Source organism: Rhinolophus ferrumequinum, chromosome 11 (genome assembly GCF_004115265.2).
Source record: "Rhinolophus ferrumequinum isolate MPI-CBG mRhiFer1 chromosome 11, mRhiFer1_v1.p, whole genome shotgun sequence".
In the NCBI taxonomy this organism is placed as follows: Eukaryota; Metazoa; Chordata; class Mammalia; order Chiroptera; family Rhinolophidae; genus Rhinolophus; species Rhinolophus ferrumequinum.
The window spans coordinates 2519881-2539416 of record NC_046294.1 but is presented as its reverse complement, the minus strand read 5'-3'; the positions used below and the strand labels follow the sequence as shown (position 1 = coordinate 2539416).

The following is a 19536-nucleotide window of genomic DNA, read 5'->3' as shown; positions in this document are numbered from 1 at the left end:
AGAACCACAGCTAAAGCAAACTACAGAGTGACTTAATTTTTACGTTGACTGCTCTACTGCTCTTTGACATTCAACATGCAGGAGGCCGTCTCGTCGGGTCACCTCACAGATGGGAAAGTCCAGGGCACGAGTGTCTGTGTACAACCCACGCCGACTCTGAACATGACAGCTTCACACACACGGGCGTCGCTGCTCCCGAACCACAAAGGAAGGCAGTTGTAGAAAAATCACATCTTTTGCCCCAACAGCTAATTTTTTTAAAAGCTTTACTAGGGTTGATGGAACCTACACACCAACCATGAACGCTTTTCAAAAACATAACAGCACCACTAAGAACTGGAATGGCACAACTTGGTCACGTTTCCAGGTCCCTCGGTGACACTCCCCAATACGCCAGGAAAACAAATACCAGGCCAAACCCGCTGCCAACTACGCCATCTATTTTGGTTGAATTAAAATCATCTACTCACTAGCCCTCAGCAGGGGCTCAAGGATTTGCTTTATGACCCAAAAAGCTTCCAGAAGTCAATGGGGCTGGAGCCAATTTCCTACAGGGGGGACTGCGGGCCCAGGGGGGCAAAAGACACCCCTACGACCCTCCGGCTCAGGCAGGTTCCTCCCTGCAGGTAGGATGACCCTGTGACTTTTAACAATGAGGTTGGCTCAGCAGGTGGCAGGGCCAGGAGTCCCACCACCCAGGAAACCTGACCCCTGGCCCAGGCGCCTGAATGCTCCTCTCTCTGTCCCTCTGCAACGTCAAGGCCAAATTCCAGGGTACCCCTCAGGCCTGGTGGGGGCCGCTTGTTCACGTCAGTGACACTTCCGGGACTTCCAGCCGCACCCCATCCATCCTTGGCTGGCTGAGAAGAATACCTGGAAACACGGGCACAACAAATGAGTTCCACAGGTGGGACCACGTGGGGCCACAGGTAACGCGCCAACTGCTGTCAGCCTCTGTGTCCCCGACACAGACACCCAAGGCAAATTCCCTGCATCCAAGGCGGGCCCAAGGCTTCCTGCCTGCCCCCTGCAGAAAGGATGCTGCCAGCAGGTGTGCCAGAGTCACCTCCCCGGGGACCCGTAGGTGATCAGAGATAGGTGTCCACTGCCACTTAGCGATCAGGCAGGGGATGCTGTGTCTGGGTGGTGCACAGGACAGCCCTCAAAGGAACAAATGTCCTGTTCAAAAAAAAAAAAAAAAAAAGCCAGGAGGGCTCCCTCGAGAAACTTCTGGAAGGAGGAGCTCGGAGGTCAGAAGGCTTGTGTTTGCAAGCCAGCTGCTTCACTATCTTTGTGATCCTGGGCAAACCCAGTCTCCACGATGGACTCAGCACCACCGTTTACCTTGCAAGGTGGTTGTGAAGCGCCAGGGACATAAAGGAAATGTGCTGCCAGGGGCTGAGATGCTGACAGCCCGGCCCAAGGGAAGCCTGTGGTGTAACCAGCTTAGACGACACTGGACAAACACTGCTTCTTCACTCCTTCCCGTACCATCACTGACTCGCTCCCTTGCTTACCGAGCACCCCTGTCAGGCAAACAAACCCCAGTCCTGACGGTATAGGAGATCCATGATTGTGAGATGAATACATGCATGCATGCGGGGAGCCACACGAACAGGAACGGGCAAAGCAGCCCTAAGCTGTATTTGTAGTGGTGAACGTCTCAACGATCATACGGTATGGAAAAGGCGAAAAGAAACAGCTGACAACCAACCCTTGGAGGACCGCGGGAGGAGTAACTCTGTCCGGGACGGCATGAGCACCATAATAATAACCAGGAACGAACAGGGATGCGGGAGTTCGGGGTGGGAATTTCAGGTCGAGGGCTCAGCACGAGGACCAGCAGGGAGCACCCTGGGAGCAGTGCCGAATCCAGCATGGGTGCACCAAACAGTCTGAATCCTACGTGACCCTCCTCGGTCTCAGTATTACCAGTGTGACACCCAGTGCAGTCCTGCTTGACTAGTACTGGCTCCACAGACCCGTCTCCTGACAGCCCTGTGAGATGGGCATCCTTTATGACATGTCACAGGTTTTCTCAAAGGGTGAGTGATTTGTGGAAGACTCGCCGGCAGTACAGGGAGGCCTGCAAAGACAGGCTGGTGTCAGGGCTCCAGCCCTCAGCCACCGCCAGTGAAGGGCTGCTTGAGGAAACGCCTGTCTTCCTCTAGTTCCTGTCTGTCTTCTGTGTGTACCAGCAAGGGGGTGGGTGTAGGTAGGGAACAGGAGATGACTGAGATGGGGATTCTGCCCCTGAAGAGCTCAGGGCCTAGAGTGCGATGTGATGATGTTGATGGTGATGGTGATAGTGGTAACGGTGGTGATAGTGATGGTGATGATGGTGATGGTGGTGGTGATGGTGGTGACAGTGGTGGTGATGGTGGTGATGGTGGTGGTGACGATGATGGTGGTGGTGATGGTGACGGTGGTGACGGTGATGGTGGTGATGGTGGTGATGGTGGTGACGGTGATGGTGGTGATGGTGACGGTGGTGATAGTGATGGTGGTGATGGTGGTGATGGTGGTGATAGTGATGGTGGTGATGATGGTGACAGTGATGGTGGTGGTGGTGATGGTGGTGATGGTGGTGATGGTGGTGGTGGTGATGGTGGTGGTGGTGATGGTGGTGATGGTGGTGATGGTGGTGACAGTGGTGGTGATGGTGGTGATGGTGGTGGTGACGATGATGGTGGTGGTGATGGTGACGGTGGTGACGGTGATGGTGGTGATGGTGGTGATGGTGGTGACGGTGATGGTGGTGATGGTGACGGTGGTGATAGTGATGGTGGTGATGGTGGTGATGGTGGTGATAGTGATGGTGGTGATGATGGTGACAGTGATGGTGGTGGTGGTGATGGTGGTGATGGTGATGGTGGTGATGGTGGTGATGGTGGTGGTGGTGGTGGTGGTGACGGTGATGGTGGTGATGGTGGTGGTGGTGATGGTGGTGGTGGTGATGGTGGTGGTGGTGATGGTGGTGGTGGTGGTGACGGTGGTGACAGTGGTGATAGTGATAATGGTGACGGTGATAATGACAATGACAATGGAGATGAAGGTGCTGATTCTTCTCAATCCAATCACTCCGCAGCCTAGGGGTTCAGGGCCTGTGCCCTTACCAAAGAGACACATAGAAGAGTTGACCACGGTCTGGCCTCTGCATCCTTCTCAGGACATTCAGGACATGTCCTGCCTGTCAATGTCCCCTCTGCCCTTCTCCCCCGTCCCCCATGCACACATACATACAAACACACAATGTCACACATACAAACACATACAAACATTCTATCTGTCTCCCTCCCTCTCTCTCTCTCTCTCTCTCCCCCCCCCACCCCGGCAATGCCAAACCACTGACTGGCAGCTCTGGAATTCCGGGCGGTGTATGCCCTGTGCACTTGTGCCTCCAGCTGACCATCCCCTCACCTCCTCATCTGCCAGCTAAAATACGAAATCGCAGTCACACTTCCCACCAGGAGCCAGGACTCGCCCCTCCATGGTCTCCCCCCAGGTTGAGCTGACCACTGAGTACCCTGAGCTGAATCCAGGGACCTGTTCTCACTGACCCCTTCTCCCTTTCCTGTCCAGCCCGTGGGTTACAGCCTCTCTATTCTGTGCTGCTTGCCTCCTAGGGAAGTGGGACCAGCGTGTATTTTTGCCTTAGAAAGCTTCTCCCCACTTTCTCCTAACTGACAGGCAGGACTCAGTAACGTCACTCATGGAGCTCCTGATGTGACATCCCAAACACTTAGACGTCCAGATCCATCTGAAAACCTCCCAGTGCGTCTGGGCTGAGCTGAGTGGAAAACTTGCAAGTGAATGTAATGAGACCCAAGACTCAAATCAGAGTGGCTTCTCCCTTGTTGCCTGCCAAGAAGGGCCTTCCCTCGTCATGGGACCTGGGTGGTTGGGGGAGGGAAGAGGGGCTGACATGGCAGAAAACTGCAAAACCCTAACAGTAAGAGAAGGGGCTCATCACTGACATCAGCCTTGCTTTCATGAGACGTACAGCAGCCCGGCGTCCAGGAAGGCTCCCAGGATTCTTTCTGGCCAATTTCAGTTCTCACTAAGTTTCTCAGCACCCTCGAGGCCCTGAGCCACATCTTGGTGCGGCTGAACCATCCATGTCTTCTTCCAAGACATAGTCTCCATCACTCTGATATTCACCCGATTAAGCTCCCCGCACTCCACACTTTGAGGGGCTCCATGAGGACAAGCGCTTACATCTTTCTTTGAGTCACTGTATCTGAAGTTCAGTAAAAGTTGATGGAATGAGTGCACTAAATACAAAGTCCCAGAAACGGAGCACCCCCGGGTAATACAGTCCGATGGCAAAGTGAGCTCAGGTCTTGGTGATGCTGAGGACAGTGAGAGCTGCCAGGGACTGAGGACTTGCTTTGTACCAAGTGAACTGCAAGCGCGTGATCTCGTTTAGTCACAGAGCAGATCCTAAGAGGGGAGGCACTGCACCACCACCGTTTGCAGGGCTGTGAGCAACGAGCTGTGGTCGGCCGTGCCGCCAACCTGTATGAGACTCTGGCCCTTCCATGGGCAAAGCTCAAATCTAAAATGAAGGGAGTGAGAGACAGCCAGTCTTCTCCATGGCCAACCTGAGGTACAGCTGTTCTGCAAGATGTGAGGCTCAAAACGGTGAATACCCAGACACAACAGGAAGAACACCGGCACTGCGAACAGGCACAGGTGGATGCCCAGCCTAGGTCCCCCACGTCGGCTGTGTGTGTTAGTTTTGTAGGGCTGTCCTAGCACTCTGGTTTGCGGGGACACTTAAACCACAGACACTCACTGTCCCCAGTCCTGGAGGCTGGAAATCTGATATCCAAGTGTCAGCAGGGCTGGCTCTGAGGCCTTTCTCCTTGGCCATCTTCTCCCTGTGTCCCCACACGGTTGTCCCTCTGTGTGTGTCTGTGTCCTGATCTCTTCTTATAAGGACCCCAATCACAGTGGATAAGGACCCACCCCAGTGACCTCATTTCACCTTAATTGCCTCTTTAAAGAGCCAGCTCCAAATATAGTCACATTCTGAGATGCTGGGTGTCAAGAGTCCAACGCATGAATTTTGGGGGGCGCAATTCAGCCCATGACACCGTGTGACCACGGCCAGGTCTCTGCAACATACCAAGAGCCACATGCCCATAATGGGCCACGTCTATAACGTCAACTATCTCACATGATCCCTGGAGGGTCACAGGACATTTTGATTTGGGATCATGTGCCCACCAGTGCCAGGGTGGCTGGTCTGTCGGGGCAGAATTAGGCAGAAAGTAGACAGGGCAGTTTTGAATTGCAACAGCATGGCAGGAGAACTTCACATAGGAGAGTCAACTGCTTTCCAAATCTGCCTTGGGCCCTTTATAGTGGAGACGGTGACAAGGGCTGTTTTGTAGGATTTTGTAAGGGTAAGGGGAATGTCTAGACAGATCTCAAAAGAACGGTAACTATTGTACTCCATAAAATACGTATTGTTCTGGCGGGCTGTCCGGAGCCCAAGTAAGGAACTACCAACGACAGGAGGTTGAATCCCACAGGACATTCAGGTGCTGCTGCATCGTTCATTCATGGTCCTCAGGTGAGACTTCCATCCACCTCACTCTTGACATCCACCCAGAAAAAGCGAGAAGCATGCAGGGGAGAAGTGCCAAACATTTGGGGGTAGTGTGCTGAGGGGGTCCTCCTGTATCTCCCCATTCAGGACCCAGAGCTAGAAACAGACCCCAGTGAGAGGAAATGTCCCAGCTCTGCAAACGCTTATGATCCGCATTCAGCAAGAACTCCGGATATTCTGAAAGAAATCCACATTTCTGACCATGTCATTCAGTGCAAAGAGGCGCGTTTCCCACGCACGTGGGTCCTTTGTGGTCCCAACTGACGTCATCATCAATTCCTTTGTGATGCATTTGAAAGGACTCATAATGCACAGGACGGACGTGCCGGGACCCACTTCCAGGTGCACAGAGGAGTTCTGACCTTTAACAGCTGTCCGTGTGCAATCTGCATGTTCACACACCTCTGAAAAACAGCCAACACCAAGCGCAACCCAAAATGCAGCTGAGTGAGTTCCAAATGCCGTTGTCCAGATGAAATAACGCTTCCTGCTGTGGACAAAGACCCACGAGGCTGGTACTCGGGGCAGCAAACCCTGAACCACTGTCAATGACAACACATGAAGCCTAAAACGAGGGATTCATATGGAATTGTGGAAAGCCGGGTGACCTCGGCCAGACGGACACCTGCCAGAGGATCCTGAAGTCTAGGGCTCAAGCTAGCGCTTCTGAATGCATAAGCACTAACAAACCATACAGGGCCGTGGATGCATAATGCCAATCCACATAATTTTCAAACAACAGAAGCCGAATTGCAGCCCTCTGTGCTGCCGTGACATGGTAGGCAGACGCGTGCCCTGGTGATTTTTAAGGGGCTAACTAGTGGTCCTCTGCCATTGTCAAGGTGACGGTGACCTGGGACGCACTGACTCAGGCTCGGTCAGTGATTCATGCCCTCCTTGGAGGAGTTGATTTGCCCCTTTTGGTCCCCCGATGTCAGGCCAGCCCACGGCCAAGGACAGGATGCTGCCGGCTAGAGAAGCCGCTCAGAGCAGTAATGAAGTGTAGTGACGCAGCAGGGGTTATGAAGCCATCCTGACCGCGGACACAGCACTTATGGTGCCCACCAGCCAGGCCCAAAGGGGCACCGAGAAACCTCAGGACTGCTCCCTGAGTCACAAAGCAGCAAGGGGAGGAACTGGGGTTACGGGTCCTGATGCTAAGCTAACGCGTTTCCACCGGATTCCACCAGCACAGGAGGGCGCCATTAACCCGGCAGCAGCGTGGGGGTGGGGAGACCTCGGCTGCATTAGACTGTGTGGAATAAGAGCCCCCGCCCACCCCGGAGGAGGGTGGTGAGAAGGTCAGAGCTGGGACGAAAGGAGAGGCAGACCCAGGAGTGAGGAATCACGGAAATCCACCAGGCAGAGCAAAGGTGCTGGAAAACAGCCTTGCCCGTGGATTTAAGGCAGAACGTTAAATATTGATGATTCGGGGCTCTGGTGTTGTCAGTGTCTCAATAATTCTTACCAGCCTGGGACACCTGGAGAGGAGGAGCTGTCTACACTCACCGCCATGGCCTCTGAGACGTAACAGTCGTGGCACACGGGGGTGCGCAAAGCTTTTCTCCAGAATGTGCAGTAATTCCAGAACAAAGCCACCTTCCCCAAACATCATTTTCTCAAGACATTTAAGTGGGTATTAATGCGAAGCTGAAGCAGAAGAGCACACCAGGTCAGACGTGTGTCGTGTGGGCTATGGAGACCCCGGCGAACTGGGCCATGTCGGTCATACAGGAAGGAAATGCTAACTTAATATCTAACAGGAAGGTGCAGCACAGAATCCTTACAACACACAAAACTCATGCTGGTTACAATGTTGCTATTGTTTTTTAATTGCACCTATGGAAATGAAGCCTCTCTCAGGCTTTCGCAAGCTCAAAATCTGACTCTACAGTGCCTTCCTTCCACTGAGAGGCCCCTGGGATTGACTGCCCTTTGTTTTCAACAATTTATGACTCACCGATTTCCTGATCCAAATTGTAAAATGGAAGCCACTCCATCTAAGAACAACGTCACCATTTCACAGAGATAGAGGCAGAGGGAAGCTGGGGGCCAGCAGAAGGGTGGTTCTCTTTGGCCTAGCAGCCAATTAATGAAACCACAAAGACAACCAGAGTCCATGCCTTCTGTCTCTAAAAGGTGATCAAATGCATACTATAAAGGACAGAGCAGGATCACTCAAAGTAGAGATCAAAGATCCAAAGCATGTATTTCTATAATGCAAAAGGATGGATGGATGGATGGATGGATGGATGGATGGATGGATGGATGGATGGGGAGATGGGTGTGTTGATGGATGGATGGTGGAGACAGATGGGAGGGTGGGTTGATGGATGGATGGATGAATGGATGAATGATGGATAGATGGAAGATGAATGGATGAATGGATGGATGGATGGTGGACGGATAGATGGAGGGATGCATGGATGGGTAGAGGATGGATGATGGAGAGATGGGTGGGTGGGTGGGGTGTGAGTGGATGAATGGATGGATGGATAGATGGAGAATGGATGATGGGTAGATGGATGGGTGGATGGATGGATGGAAAGAAGAAGGATGGAAAACTGGATAGATGAATGAATGGATGAATGACTGATAAATCGATAATACCAATAAAGACAAATCTCAAATTTATAATGCCAAGTGGAAAGGGTAAGTTATAAATGAGAAGCCCAGTATGATACCAGGTATATGCATTCTTTTTTACACAACAGCACAACACTATATAGTGATCACTCATACGTGCAAAAAGAGGGCAATAGACAAGAGGGATTCATACTGAATTCGTGATAGCGTTTGCCTCGAGGGGGAAGGGACTGGGCAGGAGGACCAGTCTTTATCAGTAATGTTTTAATCCTATGATTAAAAATGACAAAATGCTAAATATTGTAAATTCTGCATAACAGATACCCTGGTATTTATGATATTATTCTTTGTATTTTTCTGTATTTTTAATTTCCTCTGAATTAAAGAAAAAAACAAAAGAGCTTCGAGCCGAGACCTAAGGCAGTCCTCACCCTCCTGGGGCATCCCTGGCTGGACTGGGCTCAGCCCTGGGCCACGCTTCATGGACTCAAAGCTCTTGAAAGAAGAGCACTTCCGCATGATCTCCTTCTGTCCATTGAATCCTCTTTGATGACTTTTCTTTTTTTAGGGCAAAACATGTACTCAATGATGAGGCAGGAAAAGAATTAATAAAAGTAAGCCGGAGCGGGACTGCCCAGGCCTGCATCCCCTCCCCAGGGACCGCCCAGATTCAGCCCCCTAGAGATCAACTTTTCTGTCAAAACATCCTTAGAAAAAGGAGGTAAGAAAAATCAAGTTTTTGATGCCTGCGCAGATCGCAGAGCGCTGAAGCCTGCCCCAGCGTGAACTCCAGCCTCATTATAATAATTAGAATAAAATGAACATGAAGGTTTGTCCCCCTCCCCTGGGGGTTTTTCCAGATGCATTCTGGGTAAGAGCATGCACGGAAAGAAATGAGTCATATAACCTGCACCTGTCAATCAAACGACCTCAGTCTATACATGAGCTAGAAGTCACATCTCCTGCCGTAAGGAAATTTACCTCCGCTTTCCTATATAAGAAAACACTAACCTAAAGTTAGGTGCAGTTGTCTGCCCCCCGGCAACCTCTCTGCTGGTGCCTTTCTTCTTCAATAAGCTTTCTAACTTCTATTCCTTTTGAGTCTTGTGAATTTTTTCACCTTCCACGAACGACCAGGGGTGAGTTCTACCCTGTACACTCAAGTCAGGGTCACGTTCCACTAGTTTTCTAATTAGGTGTAAAATCCCCAGAGAATTTCCTTTCGATCACCAAACAGGCAGGCGGGAAAGAATCCATTCTGGGGCAGGAAGACCTGACAACAAAATGGCAGCCCAACAGACAAAGACATTTTCTGATACAAGAGTTTTTTCCTCTGTACGTTGCCTGGGTTACTGGACGACATGCGGTGACATTTAGGGCATCAACGGGGTAAGCATTGCTCCTGCGGCCAGACTTGAGGGCATAGACTTGTCTCCATCGGGGAAAGCAGGCAACACAAAGAAACACGGAGGAGGGGAGGGCTGCCACATGCCCTGGGGAGTTGGAATGCTCGGGACAGCTCCTGCGTTGTGGCCAGAACAACAGAATCGGAGAAGGTTCGCAGCCTAAAAGTGGAAACAACCCAACTGGCCGTGACCTGGGGCATGATTGACAAAGTGGTCCATCCATGCGGACCTGGCGACCAACAGGAAGGAAGCACTGAGCAAAGCCACGGTGTGGGCAAACCTCACAACTCTCATCCCGTGACAGAAGCCAGGCTCAAGGACCACTCACTCCGTTTACATGGAGTTGCCAGAACAGGAAACCCACAAACAGAAAGCAGATTAGTGGTTGTTGGGGCTGGAAATGGGGACCAGGATGAACTGTACGCAGGTGTAAGGTGGTGACGGAAGATTCCAAATCCAGATGGTGGGGGCAGTTGCACAACTCAGCCAATTTACTGAAAATCATGGAGGGGTACACTCAAAATGAGAACCTTTATGGCTTGTAAATTGCACCTCAGTAACACTGGGTTTTTAAGGTAACCACTGGCTATGAAGGCGGGGGGCGGGGGGCGCCCGGCTGGGAGGGCCAGAGAGAGGAAGGGAAGGGTCACGGCATCCGTTCTGGTCAACATGAGTTGAGAAGCTTTTGAGCTTTCGACTGAGAAGGTATCAAGAGGGAAACGAGTTCTGGCCCCCACATGGGAGGTCGGAGCTGGAGAGGTGACGTCCTTCGCACAGATGTGGAAGCAGACCCTGGGTATGAGAAGAATATAGAGTGAGCCCAGGGCCTCCCACCAGCCAGAGGGTTGGGGAGGCCTCCCGAGCTTCCTGGTGAGAGATGAGCAGCTGCTCAAGGACTCCTGTGTGAATGCAAGGCAAGCCGGGGCAGGAGCGAGCCCTGGGCACCCGGAGCCAGGCATGGCCGACCTGTGCCTCCTCCTCGGCCTGACCCTCCACGCTCTTCACTCACCGGTGATACGAGGCAGTAGAGAACATGGCAGAAGGGACACGCGCCCCAGCTTCCCCTCTGGAAAGATGCCACCTAGAAAATCAAGGCCAATCCTCAAAGTGCAATTAAGAGGCTGCAGTCAAGCCACTACTCTCCAGAAGTCTGGACTCAATTAAGTCCTGAAAGAAGACACATAGCTCTCACCTCCCAAGGGGCCAAGAGTAATGAAAAGGATGCGTACCCAGCAATGTGCCCAAGGGGGGCTTTTCAGGGTAACAAGGCCTTCCAGATCCCTCTCTCACGATGGACGGCCACCACCTGGTCTTGCAGAACAAGAGGCCAGCAATAGGGGCTTAATTTTCCGCTACCATCCAAAGATATGGACTCCAAAACTGCCAAGACCCTTCTAACATTCAGAACTACAGGAAACTCAGATACGAAAAGCAAAATAAGCAAAGACGCGTCTGCGACAAAAAGATGAAGAAGGAGGTAAGACGGCTTTGCTGCGTGAGTTCTATTTGGATCCTCAATGATAAGCAAGAGGCCACAGTCACTTGCAAATCAAGCACATCTGAGAGTCCATTTGGAAGCGAGTGATAAATTCGGGGGCATCTCTGTCAGCAGATGTGAGGGGCAGGGGTGCAGGGCTGCTGCTTTGGGGTAGAAATGTGAGGGGGATGGGGGTGAATAGCAATAAGTTGACCCTGGGGGGTCAGGGCTGCTGCTGAAATCTTTTCCCTAAATGAAATATCCAACTTGAGACACACTTATTTAATAAATGGAAGCACCAATTGAAGCCAACATGCCGGGAAAACTCACTTTCCCAAAGCAGCTGCCCGGACATGGGCCAGGCCTCTGCACCTCCGCCAACCCAGTGGGATGGGTTGTGGGGATGGACACGTGACTGACAGCTCCAGTTCCGGTCTCAGTGAGACCCTTGGCCGGAGGTGGACGCCAGGCCCATATTGTCCACGGCCAAGGCGACCCCTGAAAGCACACCCATGGAGTTCTCTTCTGAGTTCTGAATGTGATGCCACATTCCATGTAGATTAGAAACCGGACTGTTGGGCCCTGGTGCCAGCTTTGTCCCCACTTCCTCATTCCCTGTTCCCCAAAAAGATGAATCCCAGAAGAATTAGTTTCTATTGATTCTGGCACACGCCACTTGCTTAAAAGGCCAAGTTTCCGGACTGGTGCCAGGCCTCCACCACACAGAAAGGCCTGTGTGCATCTGTGACGATCCCGAGAGCAGAACAATGCACGCCTGCCACGTCCCCTGGGCCACCCTGCCCAGCCACTCCCTGTACAGTGCTGTGAACCTCCCACAGGAGGCTACTGCTCTCGCTCAAAGCTCTCAAGCTTCAGTCCCACTGGAGGGGTGACACTTGCAAACAGAAGTCACTCCCAAGGGCGAGGGGCCACCCCGGGAGAGGCGGGTGCCACTTGGAGCCATCACGCTCCCTCATCAAGTGTCCGATCGTCAAGGCTCCGCTCTGCAAATGGGGACCATGGCAAACCTACCTGACTGGCAGGGTAGACTGCAGGTGTGCTATACTTCAGTGAAAATGCTCAGAAGCGCGGCCTACCTCGGGGCTCTTACAAGAACCAAATGAAATCACGCACGTACAGACCTCCTACAGTGTCTGGCCCCCGCTGATTGTTCAGGAAGTTATAACAAGATGTGTTGGTGCAGGTACAGGACATGGGGTTTCCCCACGTAGGGAATATGTCTGCAGGGATGTGGGACACCGGGGGGGGGGGTGGCAAGCCACAGGGTGCCCCTGGGCTGAGCGGGCGGCCCACCCTGGGGTGGTGAGGCCCACTGGCTCTGCCTTCCCAATTCCGATCTTTAGTTCTGGAGTGTGACATCCCAGAAGAGCTTTTCTGTCCTCCTCAGTCCTCCAGTATCAATGAACAGGAACAGAAAACACAGGGGCTCAAGTAGGTAAAACCCGGTCACACAAGGTGGGGTCAAACGGGTCCACGCTGGGGTGGCGGAGATCCCAGGGTCCCCACCGGTGAAGGGCTTTCGATGAGCAATGCAGCATCCAGGGGGTGAAAAGGGATGAAGCCAGGTCCCGCCGAGTGACCCCAAATAATGAAAGCCACCCCAAAAAGCACCCAAAGTAGGAAACAAGCATAACCTAATACCAGAAAATCCCTCACAGATGCCCCAGAGAAAGTGAAAACTCCAAGTGGCACCTTCATTCTCGGAAGTGGTACTCGTGAGGGGACAAAAATCTAGATATCCTGCATCAATTCGCTCAGATCTGGACAGATGTGGACACGGAGGTCCTTTTGTCTCCCCTCCTCTGGGGAGGGGCTGGGAGATAAAAGGTGGCTCAGGACTGACTGTCCAACAGAGACCCTCCCCACAAGACTGCTTGCTGAGTGGGGGCCGCTCAAGGGCTGGGGCGGGGGGTCCCATGAGAACGGGACACACACCGTACAGAGCATTCCAGAAAATCACAGAAGAGAAAAGGCAGCCCAGGCCTTCTAAAAGGGCTCAACACTCTTAGCTCCTGGGCCTTAAAAGGACAGACAGACCGCCAAGTCTAGCTTCAGCAGGAAAAGAAGAAACTTCACTCACACGATCAGAACAAACAGGAAGACACCCCGTTGGCCAACAAATGAGTTGGGAAGAAACAGCAGGGAAATAATGGAGACACTGCCCAAAAAGAAGTGAAGAAAAGGAAGAGAGATGGCACGTAAAAACCAGACATCTGATTCATCTGTTCTCAATGAAAATACACTCCAGTTAAAAGAAGAAAGCTCTCCAGGAGCGATTTATGCTCGGGAGAAAAATAAGACATAAAACCTACTAAATAAATAAACAGCACAATAGAATAATTGTCAAAAACAATAAGCACAGGCCGGTCCGGTGGCTCAGGCGGTTGGAGCTCCATGCTTCTAATGCCGAAGGCGCCAGTTCGATTCCCACATGGGCCAGTGGGCTCTCAACCACAAGGTTGCCGGTTCGACTCCTCGATTCCCGCAAGGGATGGTGGGTTCCACCCCCTGCAACTAAGATTGAACACGGCACCCTGAGCTGAGCTGCCGCTGAGCTCCCGGATGGCTCAGTTGGTTGGAGCACGTCCTCTCAACCACGAGGTTGTCGGTTCGACTCCCGCAAGGGATGGTGGGCTGTGCCCCCTGCAACTACAAAACGGCAACTAGACCTGGAGCTGAGCTGCGCCCTCCACAACTAAGACTGAAAGGACAATAACTGGACTTGGAAAGAATCCTGGAAGTACACACTGTTCCCCAATAAAGTCCTGTTCCCCTTTCCCAATAAAATCTTTAAAAAAAAAAAAAAGAAAGAAAGAAAGAAAAGAAAGAATAAGCACAAGGCTATGAAAACGAATGGAAAGCTGAAATAACACGACCACAGTAAGTCGGAAATCACAAAGAACAGAATGGATGCAACGGAAAACACAATCACGAAAACTGCAGGAAACAAAGAGGAAAACCACCAAGTCAGTAAAGCAATCAGAGAAAAGATAACAGACATGGAAAAGGAAGCCATTATAAGAGGAACTGCTGTCTCTGAAGTAGGGAACCCAACACCAACACAGAAAGAGGACTCGAACATAAGAAAACATCTGTGAAATGTTAAAAGGTCTGCAGGGCAACATTGCTGCGATGCCCCTGAGAACTGCCTGACACCCCACACCAGAAACGCCACCAATCAGGAACACTGACGGAGCACGTGTGAAACCAGCCCTTTCGTGGGCACAGGGAGAGGTCAGACGGGCATGTGCTCATCTCTGCTTTGAGCAGTTGCGCATTTCATCAGACAGCCCAGATGGACTTGCTGAAGGGAATAAAAGTAAAGTCAGAGAGCGGGGAAGGAAAGCACACAGGAAATGTGTCCTCAAGGAGTGGAGTCTTAAAGTGCCCTGGGAGGGAGGGACGGGGGTGTGACCTGAGGACGCTGGCTGGCTCACTGTTGCGTGGTTGGTGATCTACTCAGAGCGCCCCCTGTGCTGGCCCCACACACGTCACAGGGCCCACAGCCCCAGCCCTGCCACGCTCCCGCGAGCCAACCCCGCAGGCGGAGGCCTGCCAGCAAGGACCCACAGGCACCAGGCATGTGTGTGGCAGGGGTGGCACAGGACTCAGCATTGGGCCCAGGCCTCGAGGACGACCAGAGTTGGGCAGTGAGGAGAAGGGCACACCAGACAGAGCTCGCACACCCAGGACGTGGGAAGGAGCATGGGACACAGGGGCTCTATGCCCGACTGAGCACAGCAGGGGAAGAGGCAGGGTCTGCTGGGGCTGGACGCCCTGCCCTCTAATGCGCTCACTGTGTGTTTCCTCTGCAAGGCTCGGCCTCTGTCCAGGCACGTAGTAGGTGCTCAGTGAATGCTGTGGACCGAGGCACCAGCAGCGTGCTGTGAGGCAGGAGTGGAGCGGCAGGGAGCCTGGTGGGGAGGGGAGGAGCGGCCGTTCAGAGGTGACCGCGGGCATCCTCCAGTTCATGTCACGCCTGACGTCGACCAGAGACGCGCAGGGGGGCTCACCGTCTGCTGCAGGTCCTGAATGACAATACGAATGACCAGCGTGTCGCCTTGGCTGTCCTCCGTCCTGGCACTGCCGGGCTTCTCCGCGGTGGCCCGGATCGTGTCGTAAATGGTCTCTTCCTTGGAGCTGTCGGACTCCGAGCCCATGGAGTAGTCAGAGAAGCTCTGGGCCATCTCGTCCTCGCTGGATGTGGGGCTGCGCGGCATGGCGGCCCTGGGTCTGAGGGGGGGAAGGAAACAAACACGGGGGAGCGTGAAAATTAAAGAAGGAGAGAAATCCCAGGGACACGGTAGGCACTGGCACCTGGATGAGTGTGGGCTGATTCACCACCCTGCGTTTGTTGGCATGACGGCCAGCAGGGCCCGTGTGTGTGTATAGCACAGATCTCGAAGGCAGTGAGCAGGTGGCACCCCCACCGCCTCCCCACTGCCAGGACCTGAGTGGGGGCACCTGTGAGCTCTGCCTGGTGCTGGGAAATGGGCCTTTCCAAGGAGCCCTCACCGCTGTGGCCATGACCGCAGCTCACAGGGACTAACCACAGGTCTGCGGGGGCAGCTTGAAACTTTCCGAGATAAGCAAAAAGGCTGCCTTTTGTTTGTCTTCAGGATAGAGTGGCAGGCGGGGAAGAAATGCAGCCAAGTTCACGCGACAGTGACCCCTCCTCCTCAAACACAGAGCAGTGACAGGGAACGTGCAAAAACAGAACCAAATGCAGGCCGGGCTCGGGAATGAGATCATCTCCAGGCCCAGGACAGAGCTGAAGCCAAAGGCTGAAGTCGGGGACTCGGGGCCCCCGAGAGTCTGTGGGAGGTGGGGGTACAGCCTCCTCTCGATCAAGTGCAGTGAACCGGGTCGGGGTGCCGACTCCACCTCGGGCCACGGCTGTCAGAAGCACAGAGAAAGACGAGGACATCACTCTGGGAGCAGGCCAGCCACTGTGCCACCCGGCTCTGTGGGCAGGGGCCCAGAACAGTGAGCATAAAGCCAGTATGAACCGGGGTGCCAGGGAGCATGGTGGAGGACGTGCCTAACCAGCAATTCCTCTCCTACTTGGACTCTGTAAGGAGGTCCACACACGGAAAGATGCATGGACGAGACTGTTCCCTGAAACACGGGGCAAACGTGGGTCACCCTACCGTCCAGTCTGCCTGACTCAGGTGTGGTCTCTTCTCCCACAGACGGCACAGCTGTGGGGCAGAATGAACCCCAGCTACACGTGGAGGACCCCAAACACAACACTACTGAGTGAAAGGAGGGTGATTCGCAGGACGAGGCCAACACATGGCAGCACTTACACCCGGGCGGGAAGGACGCCACCTGGTCCTGTGTGAGCAGACTGCAGGGGGACGGACGTGGAACAGGGGCACAGAGCACTGGTTGGCTCGCACCACTTGTAACGTTTCATTTCCTTAAAATAGTTGCAGCAGCGATGACACGACGTCAAACTCTGACAAAGCTGGGGACACAGATGTGTGCTACATTATGTCTCTGCTTTTCTGTCTCTGTGTTGGAAATATTCATAGAGAGGGTGGGAGGGAGGGGGCTCCATGTACCCCAGGCCCAGGTGCCTGGGGCGGGGAGGGGCAGGGCTCAAAAATGTCCCACGCAGGACGCAGTTCCCCCAGTGCCAGCTCGGGGTGTTGTGCTTCCATGGCTGGGAAGACCTTAAGCTGAAATTGCAGAGGCTTTTGGCCAGTGAAGACAGGAATAGCCATTGGCCCCGAAACGTCAGTGCAGAATTCCACTGGGGTGAACGTGGGAATTTTCATTTTAAAGAATAAAGGCTTCCTAGGTGGCTCGGGTGATCTGCTGTTTGAGAGGCTTAACCGCCCGGTGGCTCGCGGCACCTGGGGAAGGACTGACGAGGAGGCAGCGGGAGCGAGCGGATGGGTCTGCGGCTGAGGACAGGCGACAGGCTCCCGGCTCCATCTGAGTGAGGGCCCAGCCAGCCAGCCGTACCTTCTGGCAACACATTCACCAAGCACGCAGGAAGAAATCCTGTCCAGCTGAATTATACAGCATACATAAGTACCTGTGTACTATATGATACAGTTCTAATTACGATTATAATACAGAAATAATTGCACGTTATTAGATTGCTATAACACGGTATATGTGATTATATATAAGTAGCTATAATGTATTATAACGTATAACATAAATATAAATTATATAAATATGCTATATAATTACATATACATATATATGTAATTATTTCCAACTATATGCCAGGTTCCAGTGAAGTGTATCCTTTAGAACAGTGGTTCTCCATCCTGGCTGCTCAGGCAAGTTATTTGGGGAGCTTTAAGGAAACACAGCGCCAGAAACTGATTCAGTGGTCGGGCTGGGGCCTCCATGCCAATGTGCTCTCTCAGAGCTCCCAGGGGGCTGCAATGGGAAGCACAGCTCCAGGTTCACTTCCAGCCGAGTCTGCGGCTATAACTCTGAAGAACTCGGCAGCAGCACAGAGACACAGAGATACAATCAGCCTATTCCCGGGACTGAGGGCCGTGTCCCAGGTGTGAGGGCCGTGTTCTGGGGGTGAGGACCGTATGGCAGGATCAGGGGCTGTATGCCTGGTCCTTGACGGGGTCACCACGTCCTGGGGTCAGAGGCCGTGTCCCAGGGTCAAGAACCATGTCCTGGTGTCAGAGGCCACGTCCTGGGAGTAAGGAGCTGTGGCCTAGTGCTCTGGACAGCGGGAGAGGTGCAGCGCTCACCACCTCCCAGGTCAGGACAGACACAAGTGTCGGGTCTTGTCTCTCTGGGGTTCTGGTGGCCTTTTCTGCCCTGAGGGTGTAAGTGGGCTCAGAGTAGCTTCTGCTCCAGTAAAAGCCTCCTCACCCTTCACCTGTGCTGCCTCTGAACCCAGCAGGGACCGAGAGAAAGCAATCAGAGCACAACGACTGATGGCACATCATACTCACAGGAGGGTCGGTATCTAAGGAGAAGGAAGCCCCACTGCAGATGGAGGCAGGAGCGTCCCCTCCGGAGGTGCTCCAGGCACACCTGCTGCCCTGCCTGCATTCCCACCCAGGACGAGCACTGGCCCCGGAAAGCCCGTGGGACCCGGAGCAGCACAGGCCTCCTTGTCACCATCTGAAGCTAGGCGTGTGCAGAGCCCAGAGCAGACACCGGCACGGAGCAGACACACAGCACAGGAAGCCCAGGAAAGCCGCCGGGCATGGAGAAGTGGGCAGGGTGGGGGCCGAGGCACAGGCTGAGCCACAGGCCCCAGGTCAGCCAGGCAGGTACTGCTGCTCTGCAGGGCACAGCCGTGTGACCAGACCTACAGGGCACGGCCGTGGGACCAGACCTGCAGGGCACAGCCGTGGGACCAGACCTGCAGGGCACGGCCCGTGGGACCAGACCTGCAGGGCACGGCCGTGTGACCAGACCTGCAGGGCGCGGCCGTGTGACCAGACCTGCAGGGCGCGGCCCGTGGGACCAGACCTGCAGGGCGCGGCCATGTGACCAGACCTGCAGGGCGCGCCCGTGGGACCAGACCTGCAGGGCGCGGCCGTGGGACCAGACCTGCAGGGCGCGCCCGTGGGACCAGACCTGCAGGGCGCGGCCGTGTGACCAGACCTGCAGGGCGCGCCCATGGGACCAGACCTGCAGGGCGCGGCCGTGGGACCAGACCTGCAGGGCGCGCCCGTGGGACCAGACCTGCAGGGCACGGCCGTGGGACCAGACCTGCAGGGCGCGCCCGTGGGACCAGACCTGCAGGACGTGGCCCGTGGGACCAGACCTGCAGAGTTTTTAGATAGGTCAGATTTTCAGCAAACGTTCGGAGTGTGTGAAAGGCGGGAACTGGTTTTGTAATGGTCACTTTGCAGGCCGTATACAATACATCTACAGCTGGCCACCCGCCGTGTACTCATAGGTATGAATCATGAAGTGTGCACAACCCTTAGGGCTTTCTTTGCAGCAAAAAAAGAGGAGTGTTGGTTTGAGAATGTTGATGCCAGACTGAAATCAGACTCAATTCCAGAAACAAAACTGACCACCAAAGAGGAAGGGCCCCTGTATCCCCAGCCCCTCCTGCTGTCCTCAGCCCTCCCCACTCGGCAAGTGGCCCCGCCATGAGGACACCCGTCCTTGCTGCTCACGTGAGCTTAGGGGTGACATCTGTAACCAAGGTCAGGGACAGACGGCCCCACGGGTCTGAGAGGTGTCCGGACAGCGTCCAGAAGCAAGGAAGGCGGCCACCCGCAGCCCAGTGCTTCCCGGGGCCACCTTGGGAGTCTGAGGCCGGAAAGCAGGGTGAGAGGGTCCCGACCTTTACAAGAGGCTTGAGCAAGGTGATGAGCAGATCCTGGGAAAAGCAAACACCTGGGAACACATTTAATTATTAACCCCTGGGTCCAACCGCCAGGTAACACAGAGGGCGTCCGGTTACATCTGCATTTCAG

At 53.8% G+C, this 19536-nt stretch overlaps 1 protein-coding gene across 1 annotated transcript in view; it reads right to left on the bottom strand.

The window, feature by feature from the left end:
- SHANK2 (SH3 and multiple ankyrin repeat domains 2) overlaps positions 1-19536 on the bottom strand; it is a 471028-nt gene that overhangs the window by 395996 nt on the left and 55496 nt on the right. Inside the window, 1 exon segment of the mRNA XM_033119735.1 lies at positions 15121-15340. Within this exon segment, the coding sequence (XP_032975626.1) occupies positions 15121-15340 (220 nt within the window).